Here is a 26,123-nt window from a genome sequence, read left to right on the forward strand (position 1 = left end):
CAACCCCCCGGTCCCACCTTCTTCATCCTCCCTGACTGCAGAAGACTTTGCTTCTTTGTACCATGAGAAATCTGCAGGACATTAACTTCTGCCACGACTTACTTACATCTAATAGTATGGAGTCCCCTACACCTTCGCATTTCTCAACTGTAGCAGCAGAAGAGATTTTACAACTTATCCAGTCTTGCAATCCTACCACCTGCCCATTGGATCCACTCCCTTCCACTATGCTCCTGACCATCTCACACGACCTTCTGCCCTTCTTTACCACTATCATCAATAGATCCATAGCATCTGGTCAGGTACCAACTACTTTCAGGAGAGCAAGTGTTATTCCCATCCTAAAAAAACCTGCTCTGGATCCATCAGACATCAGTAACTACAGACCGGTAACACTTCTCTCATTTCTTTCAAAAATTCTTGAATGCATTGTCTATAATCAACTGTCTGTCTCACACAGAACAACCTCCAAGATCCCAACCAGTCTGGCTTTAAAGCAGCTCATTCCACAGAGACAGCCCCTTTGGATGTCTCTGAGAAACTACATGCTGCTAGATCAGCCAAACGGTCATCCATCCTTATCCTCCTTGACCTTTCAGCAGCGTTTGATACGGTCAACCACAAGACTCTCTTGTCCACCCTCAGGAGTCTTGGGATTTTTGGATCAGCTTGGGAATGATTCGATTTCTACCTGGAAGGACGCTCATATCAGGTAACATGGAGGGGAATGACATCTGCTCCACGCAGACTCTCCACTGGTGTCCCACAGGGCTCAATACTTGGTCCTCTTCTTTTCTCCCTGTATACTCACTCTCTTGGTGAAGTTATTTCCTCACATGGGTTCTCTTACCACTGCTATGCTGATGATGCACAACTTATCTTCTCTTTCCCACCCTCAGATGCCACAGCTTCTGATTGGGTCTCAGCATGTCTGGCAGAAATTTCATCATGGATTAGTGCTCATCAGTTAAAGATCAATCCTAACAAAATTGAACTGCTGTTCATGCCAGGTGATTCATCCCTAGGTCATGATCTTGCTATATCCTTGCACAACGATCTGATCTCCCCTTCAGCCACAGCTCACAACCTTGGGGTAACTATGGACAATCAACTGTCCTTTTCCTCTCATGTTGCTAATGTGACTCGCTCATGTCACTTTCTTCTCTACAACATTAGAAGGATTCGGCCATTTTTGTCCACTCAGGCTTCTCAGGTATTTGTTCATTCTCTTGTCATTTCAAGACTGGATTACTGCAATGCACTGATGTCAGGTCTACCTATGAATGCAATTCTTCCTCTGCAAATGATCCAAAATGCAGCTCTATGGCTTGTTTTCAACCTGTCAAAGTTATTGCATACCACCCCACTGCGATCCCTCCACTGGCTTCCAGTAGCTGCACGCATTAGATTCAAAACACTGATGCTGGCCTACAAAGCCAAAAACGGACCAGCTCTGTCTTACCTCAAAGCCCTCATCACTCCTTGCACTGCACCCTGCCTACTCCAATCTACCAGCACTGCTCGACTGGTTCCACCATCTCTCAGGGTAAGAGGCAAATATACTACAAGACTCTTTTCTGTCCTGGCACCAAGGTGATGGAATGAACTTCCCCTAGGAATCCAGACAGCTGAGTCACTGGCTATTTTCAAATGCCGGTTGAAGACATACTTATTCAGGAAAGTCTTCAACTAGCAATTCTTTCCCTATCTTTTGCCTTTATTTAAAAAAAAAAAAAAAACACCTTTGAAAGTTTTTCATTGTAACTTTGAGCAATGTTTTAAACACATGGTAACCTATAGAACCAGCATTAATGTATATAATGATAGAGATTTAAGCACTTATGTGTGTTGCTCTGGATAAGTGAATCTGCCATATGCTGTAAATGTAAATGTTTTCACCTTCACTTAAAGACTGCATGCTGTGTTTACTTGTGTTATCTTTGACTAATATTTACATTTGTTTGATGATCTGAAACATCTAAGTGTGACAAATGAAATAAAGTGTGGCAAAAAAATAACAAAATCACGAAGGGGGCCAACACTTTCACACCGCTGAATGTACATATAAAATATGTAATTCCTCATGTATACGTATATATTGTATTCAAGTATTTTTTCTTGTTTTGTGTGTATACTGACTTTAAATCCCAGCACAGGAGGACGTGAGAAGCCGGTGACAAACTTGAGCAGCATGCGTTTCTCCTCGTTGCTGAAATTCTCCACCACGTCCCAAAAGATCTTGATGACTGGGTGAGTGGGAAAGTATCCTCCTGCACAGCACCAGTCACATTCATCATTCAGTCAGTCACATTCATCTACCTACCCACTCACACATTCATTCACTCACCCACTCACACATTTACCCACTCATTCATCCACTTACCCATTCACCCACCCCAGATGCACTCACTCAGTAGCGTTTATTAATGTTTGTGGTGTGACTTGAGTCATCAGAAATTAAGATCTCAGATTAAGTAACATGTGTGTGTGAGTGTGTGTTACCTGAGTAATTGGTGAATTTCTTCAGGTCATCCAGACAGAAAAGCACATGAGCACCAGAGATCAAGTCCTGTGAAATATTATTAAATCCATCAGAGTGCACACACACACACACACACACACACACGCACACAGACACACACAAAGTGCTTAACACCATAGGGTCATCAATGCTCACTGTGTTACTAAGGGATATAAATCCGATCGTTCATACCACTTCATTGAGGTGGTCTGGGACGCATTTCAGATTTCGCTGCCAGCGAAAATGCAGCAAACAGTAAGTGTTTTTTGTAGCATAAACGTCGTAACAAGTTTTTTCGTCTTCTTTTTGATTGCATTCTGAAAACCGCATACACCAAATCATGTTCTATTTCAATTATTTCAATTAAATGACGGAAAATATATTTTCATATTGGGCGGGAGTAGAAAGAACGGATTGATATCCGATTCACGAAGACGAATTTATGTGGCCCAATGTAAATGGAACAGTTTTAAAAAATCAGATAGCTATCAGAGACAACACATGAAGTGACCAGGTGTAAAAAGGCCCTTAGATACCATAGTGATTTTTAACTTTATTTGATATAACAGTGTTTGACTTTTAAGTGTTTAATAAATGCTTAATCATTAATAAATCTCCACTGTCTATAAGTGTAATTTTAATGTATTTTAAACAGTAAATTATAATTATAATATATATAATTAACTAGATGTATTGTGATTTCCTGACGACAATAAGGGGAATATTAATGTCAGGAAATCACAATACATATATTTAGAGTGGATGTTATACAGTGATGCCTCGAGATACGAGTTTAATTCGTTCGGTGACCTTGCTCATATCTCAAAACAATTTTCCCCGTTTAAATGAATTGAAATCCCATTAATCCGTTCCAGCTCGCAAAATTCCACCCCAGTTGTTTTTTTTATGTGTTTTGAATATGAAAAATGTACAGCACCTGCATTCATAAATGCCAAATATTGTATAAAAACATACAGTAATAAAAGAGAATTAAAAAAAAATAAACTGTTTTACTTTACTGAAGATGCGCAAGGAGGTTGAGGGAGGAGTAGGAGGAATTTTGTCTCGTACGTACACTTTCGCTTTATTTATTTTATGCTTTTTTACACTTTCGATCAGAATTCCGGAATTCCCAGTACGGAAGCTCAAAGGGTTTTTTTTTTCCCCATAGACTTGAATGGGAAATTCTTAAAATTCTTTTGTTCTCTCTGTAGATGTAAAGCACACTTTCAATACATATACAGTAACTATCAACTCCACATTATCAATCCACTGATTCCACAAGTATTGGCCCCCAGTCAATACACTTTTGTCCAAAAGTATTGGCACCCCACCGGGTATTCACGTGACGTCATGTGTAGCCCCGCCCCCAAAAAACTGTTCTATGCATTATAATAATAAGTAGAATTCCATAATGACTGCAGTTTTGACATGAAATGTCAAAATACTTAGTAGACACTTTTGTCCAAAAGTATTGGCACCCCACCGGGTATTCACGTGACGTCACAAGTAGCCCTGCCCACAAAATACTGTTCTATGCAGTATAATAAGTAGAATTCCATAATGACTGCTGTTTTGACATGAAATGTCAAAACACTAAGTAGTCACTTTTGTCCAAAAGTATTGGCACCCCACCGGGTATTCACGTGAACTCACGTGTAGCCCCGCTCCCAAAATAAGCGAAATCATAAATTTTGCACAATATGGATGTGTCATATATCAAAACACTCAGCCCAATGAGAAGTACCGTTCTACTTATTATTATTATTATTATTATTAAAAAAGCAAAGCAACAATCTTACTATTGTGCATACTCTTCCGGACAAAACTTCGGCACGTAACTTGTCCCGCAGCTTTTGACCTAGACCCATGAATGAAGTGTCAAATTGACCGGCTCATTGAGGAGAGGTGTGCTATGACTTTTCTAAGCGATCCTTTACCGGGTCTCAAAGTGGCCTTTATTCCTATAGACTCCCATTATAAACTTGGCAAGCTTTTGAACTATCTACACCAAACTCAGCCAGCTCCTTTAGGTTGATACTCTGAACAAAGTTTTAAATTGGTGTACCGACTGGCCGTTCGGTTGTGTCGCAGCCCAGCCCCCAAAATATGCAAACAAAAAACTTTTTACAACATGGACATGTGACATATCAAAACACTCAGAACAACGAGGGGGAACTTCCTCACATGTAATTTGAAGAAGTCAGGTGACATCATGTGATTTCACGTGAAAATAAAAAAAAATTGCACAACATGGACATGTGACATATCAAAACACTCAGCACAATGAGAGGAACTGCCTCACGTGTATTCTGGTCATGTCACATGATGTCACGTGAAATTCTAAATTTAGCACAACATGGACATGTGACATATCAAAACACTCAGCACGATGAGGGAAACTTGCCATGTGCAAGCACTATTCACATTTTCTTCAGGAAATGTACGTTCTAGTTATTATTATTTTGTTGGCGTTGTAGAAGCCAACATTCTGTTTTCCTATTTAATCTTCTAAGTATTATTATGTTGGCTTTGTTGAAGCCAACTTTCTGTTTTTCTATTTAAGTTTATTATTATTATTATTATTATTATTATTATTATTATTATTATTATTATTATTATTATTATTATGTTGGCTTTATAGACTGCATTTATACAGCATTTCCTTGTTTTGTACTTTTACATGTGTAATGACAAAGTTGAAACTAATCTAATCTAATGCAATCTAATATAGAAGCCAACATTCTGTTTTCCTATTTAAGCTTATTAGTATTCTTCTTAGCTTCTTACTTTTTATTAATTGCTACTCCTCCTAGAGCTATCTCCTCAACACAAAATGGACATGTAATATATCAAAACACACAGCCCAATGAGGAGAACTACCTCACGTGTATTCTGGTCACTTCACGTGATGTCATGTGATGTCACGTGAAAAAAAAAAACACAACATGGACATGACATATCAAAACACTCAGCACAACCTGCCTCATGTGTATTCTGGTCATATCACATGACGTCACAGGACGTCATGTGACGTCATATCACATGACGTCACATGAAAACAAAAAATTAGCACAGCATGGACATGTGACATATCAAAACACTCAGCCCAATAAGTGGAACTCCCTCAAGAGTATTTGGATGATGTCACATGCTTGTCTCCAATTGCATCCAAATGTTTTGGCACCCTAGCATTCTGTCCACTTGCGTCCAAAAGTAACACTGACCCTTATGTCTACTCGCCTCCAAATAGCACCGGCCTTTGCGATTCTTGCTTCGTCAAACCAACAAAAATGTTTGTCGCAGCAAACTTTAAAAATCTAGTTATAATTGTATTCCTGCTATTTAACAAAATTTTCTGCAGTTTTGACAAACATTATTTTTTCTCTTGGGTCATCTTTGGTCCTGTCAAAAAAATTAAAGCTGTGTGTGTGTGCTCAGTTGAGCAGTACCTGGATCTCCTGTTGGTCAAACATGCGCAGCCACTCAATGTTGAGCACTTCGGCCAGGCCCTGTCTGAATGCCAGGCAGTGAGCTCGGATCTGTTTGTTCAGCCGGTAATCGGCCACTAAATGGATGTAGGCGATGCGGTTCGCCGTGGTAACCGGGATGTCATTCCCACCTGGCTTCAGCTCAACCACCTGGAAAAGCAGACAGAATGAGTCTTGATGGTGTGATGAAGTGTCACTCTATTCCGGCAGTTTGTTAAATTGTTAATCTATAACCAGTATACTGGAGACAAAAAAGTATGTTATTCTGTTATATGAATATAATGCTGCAAAAAAAAAAAAAAAACAACAAAAAAGAAAAGTCGCAAAATACAAAATAAGAGAGAAAAACAGAAAGCAAAAGACAAACACAGAAAGAGAGAGATATATAACCTGAGCCTCTCCTAGGTCATTGTTGACAATGGTGAAGTTGAGCCCCAGATCCTCCACATCTCCTTCATAGCTCTTGAGGAACAGTAGGTTCCGGTACATCTCGGGATCGAGCGAGGCCAGGTGACGAATGTCCACATCAGTGCTGGTCCCGAGCAGCTTGGCCAGGAAGAAACTGGCAAACGGCAACTCCACTAACATGTTCTCATACAGAGCCTGAGGAAGCACAGAGAGACACAGATCATTAACCTTCTAAACAAATCAACATGCACTTGACTCAGTCTTCTTTATTCCCATTAGCTGTGGCTTTATCTACTGTGCAGAGTGCTGTGAAAAAGTATTTGCTGATTTCCTTTAAGGTAAGTGTGTGTATTTGTGTAACGGAAACAGAGAGAGGGAAATTGAGAGAGAGAGAGAGAGAGAGAGAGAGAGAGAGAGAGGGGGGGGGGGGGGCTCAGACATGGAGATAGAGTAAAAGAGAGAAAACAGATAATTGGAGAAAAGGGGTAGTATTGTTTTACACAAACAAAAAACAACAGTATTTTGTATTTCAGTGTGATAAATATGCAATCCAAATAAACAGAAACAATGAAGATAGAGAGAGGTGAGGTGTGGGTGCACCTTTTTTTTGTGGATCAGCAGTCCCAAAAACTTTCCCAACATCAGTCCTGACACATTTCAGAATATTAAACTCCACCAAGCTCGTTTAATGGATTGCACTCACCCCCCTGGCCATATCAATGAAATGGATTATAAATTTTCCAAATTTCCTTAATGCACACTTGAAAACACACAGGCAGCTCATAAATCAGGGCATTTTCCTAAACACGGGTTAACCGTGATACTTGGAGGCAGGGAGGGAAAAAAAACATCAAATTTTTTTTATGTATTACACACTGCTCAAAAAAATAAAGGGAACACTTAAGCAACACATCCTAGATCTGAATGAATGAAACAGTCTTATTAAATACTTTGTTCTATACATAGTTGAATGTGCTGACAACAAAATCACACAAAAATTATCAATGAAAATCAAATTTATTAACCCATGGAGGTCTGGATTTGGAGTCACTCAAAATTGAAGTAGAAAAACACACTACAGGCTGATCCACTGAAACCGCAATGGAGAATACGAAAATACCGTATTGAAGCGAACACGCACAATAAAAAGACACAAATACAAACTTCGATATGAACGTAAGAGCTGCATGAAACCGGGCAAAAAGCCGCATGCGACTCGGGAGCCGTGGGTTGGCCGCCCCTGTCGTCGACGACCACCCCAACTATAGTGGTGAACAGGGTGCAAGAAGATAATGTTATACACCCGTGGCCATATTTGCAAGAAATCTTTCTGTACATTGGAATGAAAGATTCTTCCTACCGGATGAAGTGTCTCTTATGCCTACTGAAAATCACTGAAATTTTAGATTTTACTTTTACTTCAAATACGTAAGTACGTTAAATATCAGAAAATTACTTTTGATACTTAAGTACAGTAAATATCAGATACTTTAAGACTTTTACTTGAGTAATATTCTAAAAGGTGACTTTCACTTCTACTGAAGTCTTTTTCAAGTATGATACTTGTACTTTTACTCAAGTATTGCTTTCTAGTACTTTATACAAGACTGCTCCTGAGGGATCTCCTCCCAGATATGGACTAAAGCATAAGCCAACTCCTGGACAGTCTGTGGTGCAACGTGGTGTTGGTGTGAGACATGATGTCCTAGATGTGCCCAATTGGATTCAGGTCTGGGGAACGGACGGGCCAGTCCATAGCATCAATGCCACACAATGGTCTCACAAGGGGTCTGAGGATCTCATCTCGGTACCTAATGGCAGTCAGGCTACCTCTGACGAGCACATGGAGGGCTGTGTGGCCCTCCAAAGAAATGCCACCCCACACCATTACTGACCCACTGCCAAACCGGTCATGCTGGAGGATGTTGCAGACAGCAGAATGTTCTCCACAGCATCTCCAGACTCTGTCTTGTCTGTCACATGCTCAGTGTGAACCTGCTTTCATCTGTGAGAAAAGAGCACAGGGTGCCAATTGCTAATTTGCCAATCTTGGTGTTCGCTGGAAAATGGCAAACGTCCTGCCCGGTGTTGGGCTGTAAGCACAACCCCCACCTGGGTCGGGCCCTCATAACACCTTCATGGAGTCTGTTTCTGACCGTTTAAGCATACTCCAAACTCCTCTTGTTCATTCTGCACAAAGGTGGGGGTAGCTGTCCTGCTGCTGGGTTGTTGCGAGCCTACGTCTCCTAATGTAGTGGCCTGTCTCCTGGTAGCACCTCCATGCTTTGGAAAATACGCTGACAGACACAGCAAACCTTCTAGTCACAGCTCGCATTGATGTGCCATCCTGGATGAGCTGCACTACCTGAGCCACTTGTGTGGGTTGTAGACTCTGTCTCATGCTACCACTAGAGTGAAAGCCCCACCAACATTCAAAAGTGACCAAAACTTCATCCAGAAAGCATAGGAACTGAGAAGTGGTCCTTGGTCACCACCTGCAAAACCACTCCTTTATTGGGGGGTGTCTTGCTAATTGCCTATAATTTCCTCTTGTTGTCTATTCCATTTGCACAACAGCATGTGAAATTAATTGTCAATCAGTGTTGCTTCCTAAGTGGGCAGTTTGATTTCACAGAAGTGTGATTGACTTGGAGTTACATTGTGTTGTTTAAGTGTTCCCTTTATTTTTTTGAGCAGTGTATTATAATCCACTTAGCAGCAGCTAACCTTCATTTTGGCGACAGAGTAGGAACATATGAAAAATACATGAGACCCCTTGATACCCATCAATAAAGCCGTGGCCAGGAATACGCGGCAATAACAAACATGAAGGCCTTCGTTCTTCCAGTGACTATTATTTATCACTGTTTATTGCTAAAGATTGTGCAAAAATGACTTTATGGATGGATTTACAGGAATTAAAAAGGATTAATGGCAAAGGTGGCTTTTAATGTCAGTGAGTGCAAATCACAGGTCTATCAGTGCCAGTTGGATTTGTTAATTTACAACATTATGAATCAATAAAAAAATATATAACAGAATGCTTCAAGAATGTTGAAAGCATCAGTCAGAGTGTGACCTCCTTCCCTGAGAAACTTTTCTCTGTGACGAACAGGTGTAACGTGCTGTGAAAGAATGACATGTCTTAAAAGAAGGAGCTCAGTTGAACAGACACAACCTTTTCAAGTAGGTCTGTAATTTGATACTTCATTTGGATCTAAATTAGATTTTTTGATGAGTGGCCTAATAACTGCCAACTTGAAGGATTTAGGGACATAACCTAAAGATAGCGAGGAGTTAATAATATAAAGAACAGGCTCACCAGCTTTATGTAACACTTCTTTCAGTAATTTAGTTGGGATGGGGTCTAGTGAACAAGTTGTTGATTTAGATGTGGTAATAAGTTTATCTAACTCTTCCTGTCCTGTACTTGTAAAGCTCTGTAGTTGTGTGTCTAGAGCCTTTGATGAAACTGGGTCACTAGTTGCTCTCATATTTTGAGCATCACCTATTTTATTACTGATACTTTTGATTTTATCAGTGAAGAATCTCATAAAATCCTCACTACTGAACTGATGGAAAAGTGTGTTCAGATTTCTGTTTTTTTTTTTTTTTATCAATCTAGCTACTGAGCTAAATAAAAAACTAGGATTGTTCTGGTTATTTTCTATGAGTTTTCTCAGGTGCTCAGCTCTGGCAGCTTTTAGAGCCTGTCTATAGCTGCACATACTTTCCATATACGCAATTCTAAAAACCTCTAATTTAGTTTTTCTTTCGCTCGAAGTTATATAAACTACATTTAAGCCAACAATAAGCCATTCACACAGCCCTCCAGTTCTGCTCGTGTTGTGTTTAAATATAAAACTAATGGATGGAAGTCAGAGTTAGCTATGCAAACATGGTCAGTGGAAGCAGCTGCTAATAGAGGGCCGGAGCCTAGGAGCCAAGTGACTCGTGGTGTGAGGTCATTTATTTAGGCAGACTATGTGCAAGTGCATTTTAAAAACTTTAAAGACAGACAGATCGCCACAAATCTGATCCCCAGCAACAGAGGATGGGTATTAAAGGAGGTGGAGCTAATGAGCAAACCTCTGACATTCATCATGTTGTCCAGAAGTGAAATGAACTTCGGTTGAGCAAATGGCAATATGCTATGATCACAAGCATGAAGGGAAGGGAAGGTAAGGAAAGGGAAAAAGGAAAGCAACGTTTATGGGAAATGGGAAGGGCAGGGAGGGGATGGATGAGAAGGAAAAGGGTTTAAATAATTTATTTTTAAAAACCTCTTATGGATCTTCCCCCCATTTTCATGATTTTTGAATTAAAAGACTGCATGCTCAGTTTAAAAGGCCTAAAACAAAGAGAACCCCTCTGCCTAGAAGTCTGCTCTGTAAAAAGGCCTGTAACCTGACACCCTGAGCTTTGAGAGTGTGAAAAAGTCGAGAATTGCGCAATAAAACCAACAGTGAGGGCTTGTTTGATTCATTAGGCCCTAGACTACAAATATGATGCAACAGTGTAGTTTTAGAAGCTTCATGGGAGAAGTGAGAGCCGAAACAAAGGATGGAGGTGAACTGCTGTTTCCAGTTTTCGGTCAGAAACGGAATATTTGCGAGGCAACCAAAGCATTTTGTATTATAAGGCTTACAGATTCCAGTTCCTTGGACCTTTGGGGATTTTTGTGAAGCATTTGTTTTGGAAAATATTACCCCAGTGACGAAAGGGAAGTGTCTAAAGTTAAGGGAACAACTGGTCTAGCACCGCCTAGTTCAGTTCACTACCAATTTTGATTCAAATAGTATGACGGCTATAAATAATATTATGCTTTGTGTGTGGGCTTAAAAAAATCTTGAAAGCTTTAATACAAAAATAAGTTTAACCGTGTATTTGGAGGATTTAATGCTTAAAAGCTACAACGAAGTTGCTTCAGGCTCATCCCCTAGTGGTCATTTTCTGTGCTGTGCCGTGGATGGCACGGCGGTCACATAACAGACAAGGAAATGAAAACAATAGTTAAAAAAAAAACAGAGAAAGAGATGAAAAAATAATAGCCATATAAATCCAAATGAAAGGATAATGGGGATAATGGAAAAACCAGGGACTTTTCCACAAAAGAAGAGTATGAATTCCATGGTGCGTAACCCTTATAACCCTGATGGGATGTCTGCAAAGATGAAATCCCGCACCCCTGAGCCAGAGCTAGAATGGCCTCATGTGAAGCAAAAGGGGTATCCAAAGGGATAACTTTGGCTACTGCCGACATGAGGCCTTGGTGACAAAGAGGCCTCGGCCTAGCCGAATAGCTTTCATTGCTGATGGAAGCCACCAGATAGGGAGACAGATGTGCCGTCATCATGTTGGAGTCCCAAACTACCCCAGAAAAGTGGTTTTCTGAGAAGGAGAAAGCACACACTTTTTCTGGGTCCAACCTGAGGCCTATAGACCTCATATGGGCAAGCACAGCATCTTGATGACTGGCCACCATAGCCTTTGACTGGGCCAGAATGAGCCAGTCGTCCAGATAATTCAGTACACAGATGCCCTGGAGATGCAACGGTGACAGGGTAGTGTCCATGCACTTTGTAAATGTGCGTGGTGAAAGGGCTAGGCCAGAAGGAAGAACACAGTACTGGTACACTTTGCCCCCAAAAGGGAACCTGAGGAACTTCCTTTGCTCTGGCAGAATACCTTTGTGAAAATAAGCGTCTTTGAGGTCGATCGTCACTAACCAGTCTTTAGACCTGATCTGGGACACAATAACCTTGAGCGTGAGCATCTTGAACCTGTAAGTCTTCAGAGTACAATTTAGAGCCCAAAGATCCAAAATTGGACACAGCCCCCTGTATATCTTGGGAAAAACTAAATATTGGCTGTAAAAGCCGGAGTCCCACTCTGGGAGGTGAACATGCTCTATGATCCCTTTCCTCAGGAGCAAGAGAAGAGAAGGAACACCGCCTGGTGCCTGCCAACGATCGTGAGCAACACACCCTGAAAACGCAGAGGACAGGAGGAGAACTGGTTCGTGTAGCCTTTTTCTACAGTACCCAGGACCCACTGAGACACCACTGGAAGAAGTTTCCACACTGCCTGGTTGTCTGATAGTGGTGTCAACCTCAGGCAGACCTTCCGGGTGCCCTAAAACAGTGCACTGGCAGGTGCTAACCCAGCGAGATCCGTGCAAGGAAGAAGAGCAAGCACAGACCCTACTGCTTCTCAAAATGCCAGAGGCGGTGGGGCGGGCAGTAGGGGGAGCCTTCCTGAGTATTACGCTCTTACGAACCCCGGCCCTCTGGCATTAGGACTTCGTCGTAGCCCACCTGGCTGAGATGACAGACCTAAGTTCCCCTCTCGCCTGATGGGTCTGGGCCCCACTAACCCTTTTTACTGCCCTGAGTGTGGCTGGAAGTTGGCCCACGGTGAGGGAGAAACTCCCTGAATGCCACCGACTGCCGTTTCACCTCCTGGTGCCTGTCAACAACAGTACTCACTGTGTCACCGAACAAGCCCTGAGGTGAAATCGGGGCATCCAGGAGAAAGATTCTTATCTTTAATTCCAGTCAAATTGAGCCACAGGTGCCTCTCCATGGCAACCAGCGCAGCCAATGTATGGCCTATGGAGTGGGCCTTCTGCTTTGTGGCATGGAGTGCAAGGTCAGTTGTTCAGCGGAGCTCAGCTACCACCTGAGGTCCCAACCCCTCGCAACCGTCAAGCCCTGTCAGCATGTCAGCCTGGTAGGCCTTCAAAACTGCCATGGTGTGCAGGACTGCACGTGCTTGGCCTGCTGCCCTGTAGGCCTTACCCACAAAGGCTGAAGTAGTCCTACAAGGCTTAGTTGGAAGGGCAGGATTCCTCCATGCAGCTGATGTAATAGTGAGAACTAGCCCACAAGCGTCTCTTCAATCCCAGGCTTCACCCCATACCCATGACTTTCAAGCCCTATAATGGCTCAATAGTCAGACATGGCAGGAGAAAAAAGACACACTGAAAATGGATTCCCCCAAGACCTCGACACCTTGGCATGGAGGTTTGGGAAAAACGGCAGCCACCTGCTTGAAGGAGGCCTGTGCCCTGAAGTCAGAAAGCGGTCGGCTAGCTTAGAACAGAGGACACTAACTTCCTCTACAGGCCAATCTAGATGTAACCTAGACAGAGCACGTGTCACCACATCAAGGAGCTCCTCGAACGCCACTGGGCGGTTCACAGGGGGAAAGCCCCTCCCCACCCTCATCGAGCTCCTCAGAGCCTGACGTGGAAAGCAGCATGCTCTCTTGCGGGTCGGGAGAAATTGCAGCTCAGTCAGGGGAGAGTACTCGTCTCTTGCTCCATCCTTCTTGGGAACAACAAAATATCGGCTGTAAAAGCTGGAGTCCCGCTCTGGGAAGGGAACATGCTTTATGAACCCTTTCCTCAGAAGCGAGAGGAGTTCCTCTTGGAGGAACACCGCCTGGTGCCCGCCCACAATCGTGGGCAACACACCCTGGAAGCACGGAGGATGGGAGGAAAACTGGATCCTGTACCCTTTTCTCACAGTATCCAGGACCCATTGAGACAACCCAGGCAGAAGTTCCCATGCTGTCCGACAGTGGTGTCAACCTTGCACTGACCTCCTGGGTGCCCTGAAACAGCGCACTGGCAGGTGCTAACACAGGGAGATCCATGCAAGGAAGGAGTACAGGCATAGACCCTACTGCCCCCCGAAATGATGGAGGTGGTGGGGTGGGCAGTAGAGGGAGCGTTCCTGAATAGGATGCTCCTAGGAACCCCAGCCGTCGGGCATCAGGACTCCTTTGTGGCCTGCCTGGCTGAAATGACGGACCTGAGGTCCCCTCTCACCTGGCGGGTCTGGGCCCGGGTACGCCTCCCTAGTCTTAGATGGGGGGCATGGGCCGCTACGCTAACCTTTTTTCACTGCCCTGAGTGAACTAGAAGGGGGCAGGAAGTGGCTGGATGATGGCCCAGGCTGCTCGCCGCGGTGAGGGAGAAACTCCCTGAATGCCGCCGACTGCCGTTTCACCTCCTGGTGTCTGTCGATGACAGTATTCACTGTGTCGCCGAACAAACCCTGAGGCGAAAGCGGGGCGTTCAGGAGAAAGGATTTATCCTCATCCTTTATGTCAGTTAGATTAAGCCACAGGTGCCTCTCCGTGGCAACTAGCGCAGCCATTGAACGGCCTATGGAGTGGGCCGTTTGCTTCGTGGCACGAAGCGCAAGGTCAGTGGCTCGGCAGAGTTCAGATATTGCCTGAGGTCCCAATCCCTCACCAGCGTCAAACTCAGCCTGCAGGTCAGCCTAGTAGGCCTGCAAAACAGCCATGGTGTGCAGAGCCGCACCTGCTTGGCCTGCCGCCATATAAGCCTTACCCACAAGGGCTGAAGTGGTCCTACAGGGCTTGGAGGGAAGGGCAGGTCTCCTCCATGCGGGCGATGTAGGTTAGAGATAGCCCGCGAGCATCTCTTCAACGATAGGCATCGCCCCATAGCCATGGCTTTCAAGCCCTATAATGTCTGAATAATTAGACATGGCTGGGGGAAAAACACGTGCCGAAAATGGATTCTTCCACCTCGACACCTCAGCATAGATGTCAGGAAAAAACAGCAGTTGCCTCCGTGCAGGTGGCCTGCGGCCTCAAGTCAGAAAGTGGTCGTCTAGCTTTGAATGGACGACACTAACTTCCTCTTCAGGCCAATCCAAATTCAACCTACCCACAGCGCGTGTCACCACTTTGAGGAGCTCCTCGAACGCAACTGATTTGTTCTTTCTCATTTGTGAGCTTTGCCGAAGGGGGAAAGCCCGTCCTTGCCCACATCGAGCTCCTCAGAGCCCGACGCGGAAAGCAGCATGCTCTGTTCCGGTTCGGGAGAAATCGCAGCGCGAGCAATCAAAACCGAAACTGAGCGAACGAAGTCAGGGGAGAGGGCAAGAGAAAGGGAAACACTCATTTCTTGCTCTGCCTCCGCTAACTCGACCTGTGAACCCCATGATCGGAGCCGCCGCGCCACCTCAGCGGACAAAGGACCCGAAACACGAGGGGCAGCTGATTGTGAAAATATAACCAGGCGGGATCGGAGAGTGCGTAGGGGGAAACTCTCACAATGCACACAGCCGGCTCCCTCGAGAGCCGACCGCACATGCTCCTCTCCCAAACAAATAACACAAAGAGAGTGCGGTTCATCGCCCGTGATAAAATGCTTGGACTGTAACATATTTTATGTCCCTCACCTAGCTTTCCCAATTTTTTTTCTCTCCCTGCACTTGACAGACAGTGACAAACGACACACATAAACAGAGCGCTTCCTGAAGACAAAGAAAGCTGGAGCAGCTTGACGAAGATGCCCTTATATGGACATAATCACTTCGTCACATGTCCTTTCCGAGCCATTAAAATGGCGTGTGTGCACACAGTTATTCAGACACAACTTCTGCAAGGAAGCATTCCCATAGCATCAGCCCTGACGCAGCGTCGAGTTCCCTCGAAGGGGAACACAATGTTCAGATGGCAATGACAGAAATGTATATAGAAGTAAAGTTTTTATCTTTCATGTTAGAACGAAAGATAACTGATTATAGATGGTGAAGAAAAAAGCGATGCTGGGCAAAGGTATTCGCCCTTCTGTCTCACCTTGGGCCTCTCCTGTAGTTCTGGTGCCAAAGAAAGGCACCAGTACTCATTGGTGGTGTCGGCCACTTGCACAAGTTTATGGATATACACGTTTGTCTCCATGATGTTGGGAGGAAGCGGTACAGCAACACAAAAGTTTAGGTGAGGAAGGCAAATTACTTCTTTGGTAACAAATGGATAAACCTGATCTTTTCCATCTGAAACTGTGGGTAGGATATAATGTGATCTAGAGAAATCCAAAATAATCCCAGAAGACATAAAAAAAATTAAAAAAAAATCCCAGAATTCGAGGAAATGTCAGATCAGTATCCTTCATCACATACCAGGAGACTGTGATCCCATGTCCAAACACCTCCCACTCCCAATCTGAATGTCCTAACACAGTCTGAACTTGTCCATTTGCTAGCAAAAGTCATCCTTGAAGAGTTTCAGTCAGGTTTCAGGCCCCATCATAGCACAGAAACTGCACTTGTTAAAGTAACAAACGACTTGTTCTTAGCTTCGGACCAAGACTGTATGTCACTATTAGTTCTACTTGACTTTAGTGCTGCATTTGACACTATAGACCACAACATTCTTCTAGATCGCTTACAAAATTACACAGGTATTCATGGTCAGGCTTTAAGTTGGTTTAGATCCTACCTGTCTGATCGATACCATTTTGCAGAATTAAATGGTGAATCCTCCAGTTTATTACCAGTTAATTATGGGGTCCCTCAAGGATCAGTTCTAGGACCTCTGCTTTTCTCTATATACATGCTTCCATTAGGGAACATTATTAGAAGACATGGGATTAGTTTCCATTGTTATGCTGAAGACACACAGTTATATATCTCATCAAAATCAGATGAAATAGCCACAGTGTCCAAATTAACTCAGTGTGTTGAAGAGATAAAAGACTGGATGAGCTGCAACTTTCTATTGTTAAACTCCGATAGCCATATAGGTCCAAAAACCAGTGCACAGAAACTTTCACAACTTAATTCCCATTTAGAGGGATGTACTGTTACTAGTAGCTCGACAGTGAAAGACCTCGGTGTTATATTAGACAGTAACTTGTCTTTTAAAAATCATATCACTCATACTACCAAAACAGCCTTCTTCCACCTTAGAAATATTGCCAAGCTGAGAAACATCCTGTCTGTATCTGATGCTGAGAAGCTAGTTCATGCCTTCATGACCTCTAGACTGAACTATTGTAATGCATTACTAGGTGGTTGTCCTGCATCTTTAATAAATAGGTTACAGTTAGTACAAAATGCAGCTGCCAGAGTTCTCACTAGGACAAGAAAGTATGACCATATAACCCCAATTTTATCATCTCTACACTGGCTACTTGTTAAGTTTAGAATTGATTACAAACTGCTGCTACTTACATACAAGGCTCTTAATGGTTTAGCTCCCATGTATCTAACTTGTCTTCTAACAGGTTACAATCCTTCATGCTCTCTGAGATCACAAACTCAGGACTTTTGGTAGTTCCCAGAATATCTAAGTCTACTAAAGGTGGTAGAGCGTTTTCTTATTTACCTCCCAAACTTTGGAATAGTCTTCCTGATAGTGTTCGGGGCTCAGACACACTTTCCCAGTTTAAATGTAGATTAAAAACTCATCTCTTTAGTCAGGCGTACACATAATACATCCCATAATATCATGCACTAGTACATCAGACCTGCACATTTTTATGAACAGCAGATATGTTAATCCCTTTCCACTGCTTCTCTCTTTGTACCTATCCTGAGGCATCCAGACACTGTACCAGCTCCCAACGTCCTCTGTGGGACAAAGCCTTTGGACGTCCACTGAGCCGAGGCCGACTCTAAGAATCCTGAGACATCTCCAGTTAGACTCTGTGATACTAAGGAGATCCGAAGTCCATGATCCTTACACCAATACAACATTTAACTGACTGTATATTACAATCACACCCCCAGTGTCACCCATATGAGGATGGGTTCCCCCTTGAGACCGGTTCCTCTCAAGGTTTCTTCCTTTACCAATTTAAGGGAGTTTTTCCTTGCCACTGCTGCCTGAGTCACCTCAGACTTGCTCATAGGGGAATAAATACATACACATTGTGAACTATATACATCTAATAATAATCTAGAATTTTTATTCTGTTAATTCTTATTTCTTTTATTATTTGTTAATTCCTTTATCATTAATTATGTTTATCTTCTGCTCTATGTTTATGTTCTGTAAAGCTGCTTTGAGATAATGTCTATTGTAAAAAGTGCTATGCAAATAAACTTGAATTAAATTGAAAAGTGACATATGGCTAAGTACGGTGACCCATACTCAGAATTTGTTCTCTGCGTTGAACCCATTCAAAGCACACACACAACAGTGAACACACACACACACACACACACACACACACACACACACACACACACACACACACACACAAACACACACACACACCCGGAGCAGTGGCAGACATTTATTTATGCTGCGGTGCCCAGGGAGCATTGGGGGGGTCGCCTTGCTCAAGGGCACCTCAGTTGTGGCTGGCCCGAGACTCGAACCCACAAACTCTCTAACCATTAGGCCACGACTTCCCCCTTTTTTTCCATTTCTGTTTGGATTCAAACTGCCTCCAACAAGATTCTTCAATCAAAGAGAAGGTACTCCTGGTGTCGAGTATGGCATGGAAATATCGATAAGAAATATAGAAATATTGATACCACATTTCTCTTTTTGATGCCCTCTATAGGACAGGATGGAGAATGTCATATGCTGATGTTAAAATGCAGAGCTCCTATGTAAAATGCATAAAACGGTTTTCTGAATTAATCCAATCCAATTCCCCTCCCACGTACGAACCTTGCCCAGTATTCGGCCCAGGAAGTAGTAGTGGCGCGTGAAGCTCTCTCCGATGAGCATCTCAGCCGCTGGGCTCGGGTACAGCAGACCCTCGTCGGTGGTCCTGAAAAAGCCCTGGTTGGGATTGAAACCTGACTTGAGCAGCTCGCTGAAAAACCCGCAGCATATGGTCCCTCCAACAATTCTGACTTCCTCCTGGCCATGATCGTTAAGAAGCTGCACCCGGATACGCTTCTTTAGATTAGGCTCTGAAACCAGGAGCAGGAGATTTTATGCTCATTAGGCAAGGCAACGGGGTCACCGCAAAATTTCCTGTCAAAGTTCTATCACTACGAGTGCATAAGAATAAGACCAAGTTTTTCCCAAAGTACAAGAGAGTAAAGGTACTTTAGAAAAGATTAGGTTTTTTTTTTTCTCTCAAGGTCTCTAACGGTAAGATAAAATAACTGAGAGGAGGTGCATCCTAACACAAACAAGGACAGAATTTTAAATACAGAATTCCCAAAGACACTTCTACTAAAGCTATGGCATCATTTTTATAGCAACAGCTCACTGAAGCAGTCTGTTAGAGCCATGTTTGATCGTACCATTCTCCGGAGACAGTTTGTCATATGCGTCCTCGTAGATGTAGTTCATCCGGATGGTGATGTTGATGAAAGAGTTGCGCCATTGTACATCGTGTTTATCAGCATAGATCAGCCTCTGAAACATCTGAAAGAGACAGAGAGTACCAGAGAGTAAAGATTTGTTGTCATCTCTAGCATAAGCAATCATCTTTCCTCTAATAGGAAGTGAACCAAGAGGCAGAGTTAGAAGACCTCATTGTGCAGAAAGTATTTTCTAAAGATCAAATTTGATTATTAAATAAATTGGTACACCAACACATGCGAAATAGATTTCTATACCTTCACTCTCTCCTCGAAGGGTACGACAAAGAGCAGCTCATTGAAGATGGCCAGGTGTCTGTCCTCTGAAACATACCGTGTAAATCCAAGCAAACCGTGTAGGAGAAAGAAAGCAAAACATCTTTATTTAATCATCTACATATCTATTAATATTTTCCATTAATTAAGATACCTTATTTACATAAAATTCTCTGAATAAACTATTAAAAAATGTCCTCATCTGGCCAATCTCAGAGAGAGAGTTATAGCACGCCTTGGTCAATGCACTTGCCGTTCATCAACAAAGCAAATTTCCATTTAGGGAAATGACAAAACAGGGGACCAGGTGTGACCTGCCTTAGGTTAATTAAAGTTTTAAGAGAATTGAACAAGACACTGTTATTGGGGAGTTTTCACACCATACACACAAACAGGCTATTAGGCTAATACACACTCACTCACTCCACTCCTGTAACAGTGTCCCCTGCCTGAATCAGTGCCCCCCACTTGAAACAGTGTCCCCTGCCTGTAAGTGTCCCCCGCCTGTAACAGTGATCGTACCGTTCTCCGGAGACAGTTTTCTATATGCATCCTTGTAGATGTAGTTATTCCACTTCTTGAAGTTAATGAAACCATTGTGCAACTGAACAACCTGCATATCATCATTATTGATCAGCCTCTGGAAGATCTGAAAGAGACAGAAAGTACCAGAGAGTAAAGATTTGCTGTCATCTCTTCCATAAGCAATCGTTTGTCCTCTAACAGGAAGTGAACCAAGAGGCAGCATTATGAGACCTCATTGTGCAGGAAGTATTTTCTAATGGTCAAATTCAATCATTAAAAATAAATTGGTACACCAACACATGGGAAATAGACTTCTATACCTCCCCTATGTTCATGAAGGGTACGACAGAGGGCAGGTCAGCCAGGTCTCTCTCCTCTGAAACAGACCGCCCAAATCCAAACAAACCATGGAGGAGAAAGAAAGCAAAAAAAACTTTAATCATCTACATATCTATTAATATTTTCCATTAATTAAGACACAATATCTTATTTATAGGAAATTCTCTGAATTATCCATTCAAAAATTCCTCATTTGACTCCAAAACAGATCGTCAAAAATAATACCCATGTGGCATCTATGGTATACACTTCCAGGAGGTGAAGTTCCCTTCTAGTTTAAATGATTTAGATAAGAGGATGCATATATATATGTATATATATATATATATATATATATATATATATATATATATATATATATATATATATATATATATATACGTATATATATGTACGTATATATATATATATATATATATATATATATATATATATATATATATATATATATATATATATATATATACATACAGTATATTAATCTTAGATTTCTGTATTATATTAATCTTAATATTATTCTTTACATTAATTGCATTATGTTTATGTTCTGCGAAGCTGCATTGCGACAATGTCAATTGTTAAAAGTGCTATACAAATAAAATTGAATTGAACTCATCATGGCATTATCAGAAAATCAGTAAATCACATAGACTGTTAAACACAGCAGGATCTCACCTTTTAGAGCGAAGGGGTCCATACGACTTGTCCTCCACACGTGTCGAGCAGAAAGAACATACAGCGTGAACTGTTTAGAACAAAAAAACAAAATAGGATACAGATGTTGAGATGTTCATCAAGAAAACAAATAGAGTTGTTTTCACATCACTGATTTTAATAATTTACATGTTCATTAAATTTATATAAGTTCATCATCCTAACACAAAAATTCTTTTTTAAGAAAAAATCTAATTAAATATTAAAGTATTTGTTGTTCAGCTTTTTTTTCAGTCTTAATTTAAATGGCTGACTTGGGATTTAGTTTAAATCTCAGTTTTAATTGTTGTTAGTTTTGATTCTACACTGTGAGTGTGCTGCACTATGGAAACAATAACATTACACAGAGTACATTACAATTTGCAGCTGCACTAAAGGCAGAGCTGACCAATCAGAATGCAGCTGTTGTTTATTCTCTGGATTACTTTGGTTAACAGAGACATACAGTATGACGAGTGTCTGCACCTTATCAGCATTGATCTTGACCTCGTTAGACAGCCAGTGACCCTTAGGGCAGAATGGCCTGCTGATGTCCCTCGCCTTCAACATCTTCAGTAGGTTGGCGCTCACCTGAAACAAAAAAAAGGTTATGCAATAAACTGTGCATAATAAAACCACACGTACCCCAGATTTAATTCTGTTCTTTGCTCAGTGGCTGACCTTCTGATCGCCTAAATCGAGGCATAAAGAGATAAACTTTTGTAAGTATATCTCTAACACATTGTAACTTAAGTGTCTAGTACTGTTTGATATATTCTACCATGTCCACAGAGCAGAGGTCACAATCCCAGTAACCTCATCTACTCATCTGTTGTGTAAGTCTCAAACAGTGGTGGTAGGTGAGCTCTGGAACTGCCAGTCTGCTGCAAAGAAAGCTGATTTTATCTCTGCTTTAACTTCCCATTACTCCTTTAATTTTCTTGTGCTAACAGAAACCTGGATATCCCCACAGAACACTGCTACACCAGCTGCTTTATCCTCTGCCTATGCTTTCTCTCACTCACCACGAGAAACAGACAGTGGTGGTGGTACAGGTTTATTGTTGTCAATGAGATGGTGCTTTACACCTCTCCTCTTGTCTCATTTAACCATCCCCTTTTTTTAATTCCATTCCATTTCAGACACATTTCCAATCAACCTTGTTATCATGGTTGTCTACTGCCCTCCTGGTGCCCTAGGAGACTTCCTGGAAGAAATGTCATGGACCTTTTCAAACTACAGACATGACTGCTACTCCATTACTCATCTCTGATTATCACCTGGTAGCTTTCACCATCACTCTCCCTATCCTACCTAAAACTACCTCTCACCCCCTCGCTCTTACCCGCCGCAACCTTCACTCTGTCCCCCCTCCTTCTGAGGCTTCTGGCACTCTTTCTTCCCTTCCTGATCCTGAGTCATTTTCCTTACTACCCTTGGACTCAGATACTTTCAGATACTTTCCTCTCATTTCTTTCCTCAACTATGGACTTTCTCTGCCCTCTGTCCACTAAACCCAAGAAAACTTCTTGTTCTGCTCCTTGGCTTTCAGATGTGTTGTGCAACAATCGAAGAGATCTAAGATCATCAGAGAGAAAGTGGAAGAAATCACAACTTGATGCAGATCTTGATTATTAGCATACACTCCTTGCCAAGTTCTCCTCAGATGTAACTTCTGCCAAGACTTCATTCTACAAAGAAAAGCTTGAAGCTTCGTCACAAGATCCTCGGAAGCCCTACAACATCATCTCTTCTCTACTCAATCCCCTGGCTACACCTTCTTCATCCTCCCTGACTGCAGAAGACTTGCTTCTTTCTACTATGAGAAGATTGAGGAAATCTCCAGGTCCTTCACTTCTGCCATGACTGCACTTACATCTCACAGTATGGATTCCCCCACTCTTTTGATGTATCTTTTCTCAACTGTTGCAGCAGAAGAGATTTTACAACTCGTCCAGTCTTGCAATCCTACCACCCGCCCAGTGGATCCACTCCCTTCCACTATGCACCATACCATCTTGCAAGAAATTCTGCCCATCATTACCACTATCATCAATAGATCCATAGCATCTGGTCAGGTACCAACTACTTTTAAGAGAGCAAGGGTTATTCCCATCCTAAAGACACCTGCTCTGGATCCATCAGACATCAGTAACTACAGACCGGTATCACTTCTCTCATTTCTTTCAAAAATTGTTGAACGCATTGTCTATAATCAACTGTCTGTCTATCTCTCATAGAACAACCTCCAAGACCCCAACCAGTCTGGCTTTAAAGCAGCTCACTCTACAGAGACAGCCCCTTTGTATATCTCTGAGAAACTAAATGTAGCCAAACTGTCATGCATCCTTATCCTCCTTGATCTTTCAGCAGTGTTTGATACAATCAACCACAAGAATCTCTTGTCCACCCTCAGGAGTCTTGGGATTTGTGGATCAGCTTGGGAATGGTTCGCTTCCTACCTGGAAGGACACTCATATCAGGTAACATGGAGGGGAGTCACATCTGCTCCACACAGACTATCCACTGGTGTCCCACAGGGCTCAATACTTGGTCCTCTTCTTTTCTCCCTGTTTACTCACTCTCTTAGTGAAGTTATTTCCTTACATGGGTTCTCTTACCACTGCTATGCTGATGATGCACAAATTATCTTCTTTTTCCCACCCTCAGATACCATAGCTTTTTATCGGATCTCAGCATGTCTGGGAGAAATATCATCATGGATGATTGCTCATCAGTTAAAGCTCACCCTTTACTCAATTAAGAGAACAATTTCATACAAAAACAATACAATGGAAGAAACAGTCTTCCGATCAGTCAGTTTAACCGTGTATGTAGAATGTAGCTATAATACATCTTATTCAAAGCAGGCTGCAGACTTGACAAAAAGATTCCTCAATAGAGGGTATAAACAAGATTGGGTTGATTTGGCCAAAAAAAAAACGTTTTGATCAGTTAACACAAGATCAGTGTCTTCGATCAAATAAGCGCACTAAAAATCCAAACAAGTCCCCTTTATGTTGCATAAAATATCCCCCACTTGTATCAGAATTTAGAAAATCTATTTGCAAACAGTGGCACATTATTGATTCAGAACCTAAACTAACCAGAATAGTTCCAAAAAAACCTAAGCTTATTTTTAAGCGTGCCCCTAACTTAAAAGACCTCCTTGTTAAAAATGATATACGTCTACAATCCATAATGTCTTTTCTTAGTATGCCAGATGGTAGCTATAGATGTAGCAGTTGTGCCCAGTGCTCGTATATCCATAAGTGCAAAAACTTTAATCATCTATACACTGGCATGACATTATCTATTCGTGGTGTTATCACATGTAGCACCACACCTGTTATTTATTTAATTCTCTGCCCGTGTGGTTTAGCATATGTGGGCAAAACAACGAGAGCGCTTCGGATTAGAATTAGTGAGCACAGAAGTACTATTAGAACATGGTATGAACGTTGTCCTGTTGCCGCTCATTTTAAACTAGCAGGGCATAATGTCAGCGCCCTTAGATATATCGAGCTGGAGCGGGTCAATAAACCGTCTAGAGGATGAGATCAGGATAAAAGGCTTCTCCAACGTGAAACATTTTGGATTCACTATTTAAATACAATGTCTCCCCATGGCCTTAATGAAGAGTTTGATATAAAGCCATTCTTATAAGGACTGGGGATATGTATGTATATGTATGTATATTTATATGTGTATGTATAAGTATGTGTACAGTATATGTGTATGCATGTGTGTATACATATACATGTGTGTATGTGTATATGTGTATGTATGTATGTGTATGTGTGTATGTGTATATGTGTATGTATGTATGTGTACAGTATATGTGTATGTATATGTGTGTATACATATATACACATGTATATGTATGTATGTCTGCATGTAATATGTATGTATATGTGTATGTATGTATGTATTCTTTGTGGGAATTTGTCTTAATAAATATGGGAGTTATAAACAGTGTTGCGGACATTATATATATATATATATATATATATATATATATATATATATATATATATATATATATATATATATATATATATTTTTTTTTTTCCACTTTAGCAGTTTCTTTTGTTCTGCACCTGCCAGAAGGTGGGATGTGCACACAATTACTTATTTAACAGAATCTTAAGTATGTAACCTACTGAACCAGCATTAATGTATCCAATGATGGAGATTTAAGCAGTTATGTACATCGCTCTGGATAAGGGTGTCTGCCAAATGCTGTAAATGTAAAAGGCCAGCATTAGGGTCATTAGTGAGCAATTGCTGGTGGATGGAGAAGACAGATGAGCTGTAACAGAGCAGCCTGCACTCGTAATCAACCACACACACACACACACACAAACAAGCAAAGTAGTCTACAGTGCAGGAGGGAAGAAGAGCAGATAGTCATCGATCCTGCAGCACTAATAACTGAGGTAATAACAGCAAGTGCAAAACTAGATCTGGTTATTCGACTACTGGAGGCAGAAAGAGGAGGAAACCTCCGGAAATGAGTGTTGGTTATCACGTTAAGTGCAGACCATAACAGACTTCTCCAAACACAGCCAAGAGGCAGTCTTTCATCAGCGATATTAATATGAGCTTAGTTGAGCATTTTCATTCAATTGGCTTCTTTCGATTAAACGGATGGCAGGGACAATAGGGGTGATAAAACACAGCGGAAAGACACGTGTGCAGCCGAGGCTAATATTAGCGTGGGCGAGGTCAGCAGCAGGCCAGCCGGCTGTAAATCCCACCTTCAAATTTGGAAAT

General features: G+C 42.0%; 1 protein-coding gene across 1 annotated transcript in view; it reads right to left on the reverse strand.

Annotated features, from left to right (window-relative positions):
* The window catches only part of LOC113658753 (ubiquitin-protein ligase E3C-like), a 51,480-nt gene that overhangs the window by 7,228 nt on the left and 18,129 nt on the right, over positions 1–26,123 (reverse strand). The window contains exons 15-25 of the mRNA XM_027171321.2: positions 21,834–21,938; positions 21,330–21,399; positions 20,636–20,691; positions 20,313–20,439; positions 19,773–19,837; positions 19,455–19,578; positions 18,868–19,115; positions 6,403–6,615; positions 5,974–6,162; positions 2,503–2,569; positions 2,140–2,270 (exon numbers count right to left, since the gene is read on the reverse strand). Of these exons, the coding sequence (XP_027027122.2) occupies positions 2,140–2,270; positions 2,503–2,569; positions 5,974–6,162; positions 6,403–6,615; positions 18,868–19,115; positions 19,455–19,578; positions 19,773–19,837; positions 20,313–20,439; positions 20,636–20,691; positions 21,330–21,399; positions 21,834–21,938 (1,395 nt within the window). The remainder of the gene's footprint in view (positions 1–2,139; positions 2,271–2,502; positions 2,570–5,973; positions 6,163–6,402; positions 6,616–18,867; positions 19,116–19,454; positions 19,579–19,772; positions 19,838–20,312; positions 20,440–20,635; positions 20,692–21,329; positions 21,400–21,833; positions 21,939–26,123) is intronic.

This window comes from Tachysurus fulvidraco, chromosome 19, assembly GCF_022655615.1.
Source record: "Tachysurus fulvidraco isolate hzauxx_2018 chromosome 19, HZAU_PFXX_2.0, whole genome shotgun sequence".
Lineage (NCBI taxonomy): Eukaryota > Metazoa > Chordata > Actinopteri > Siluriformes > Bagridae > Tachysurus > Tachysurus fulvidraco.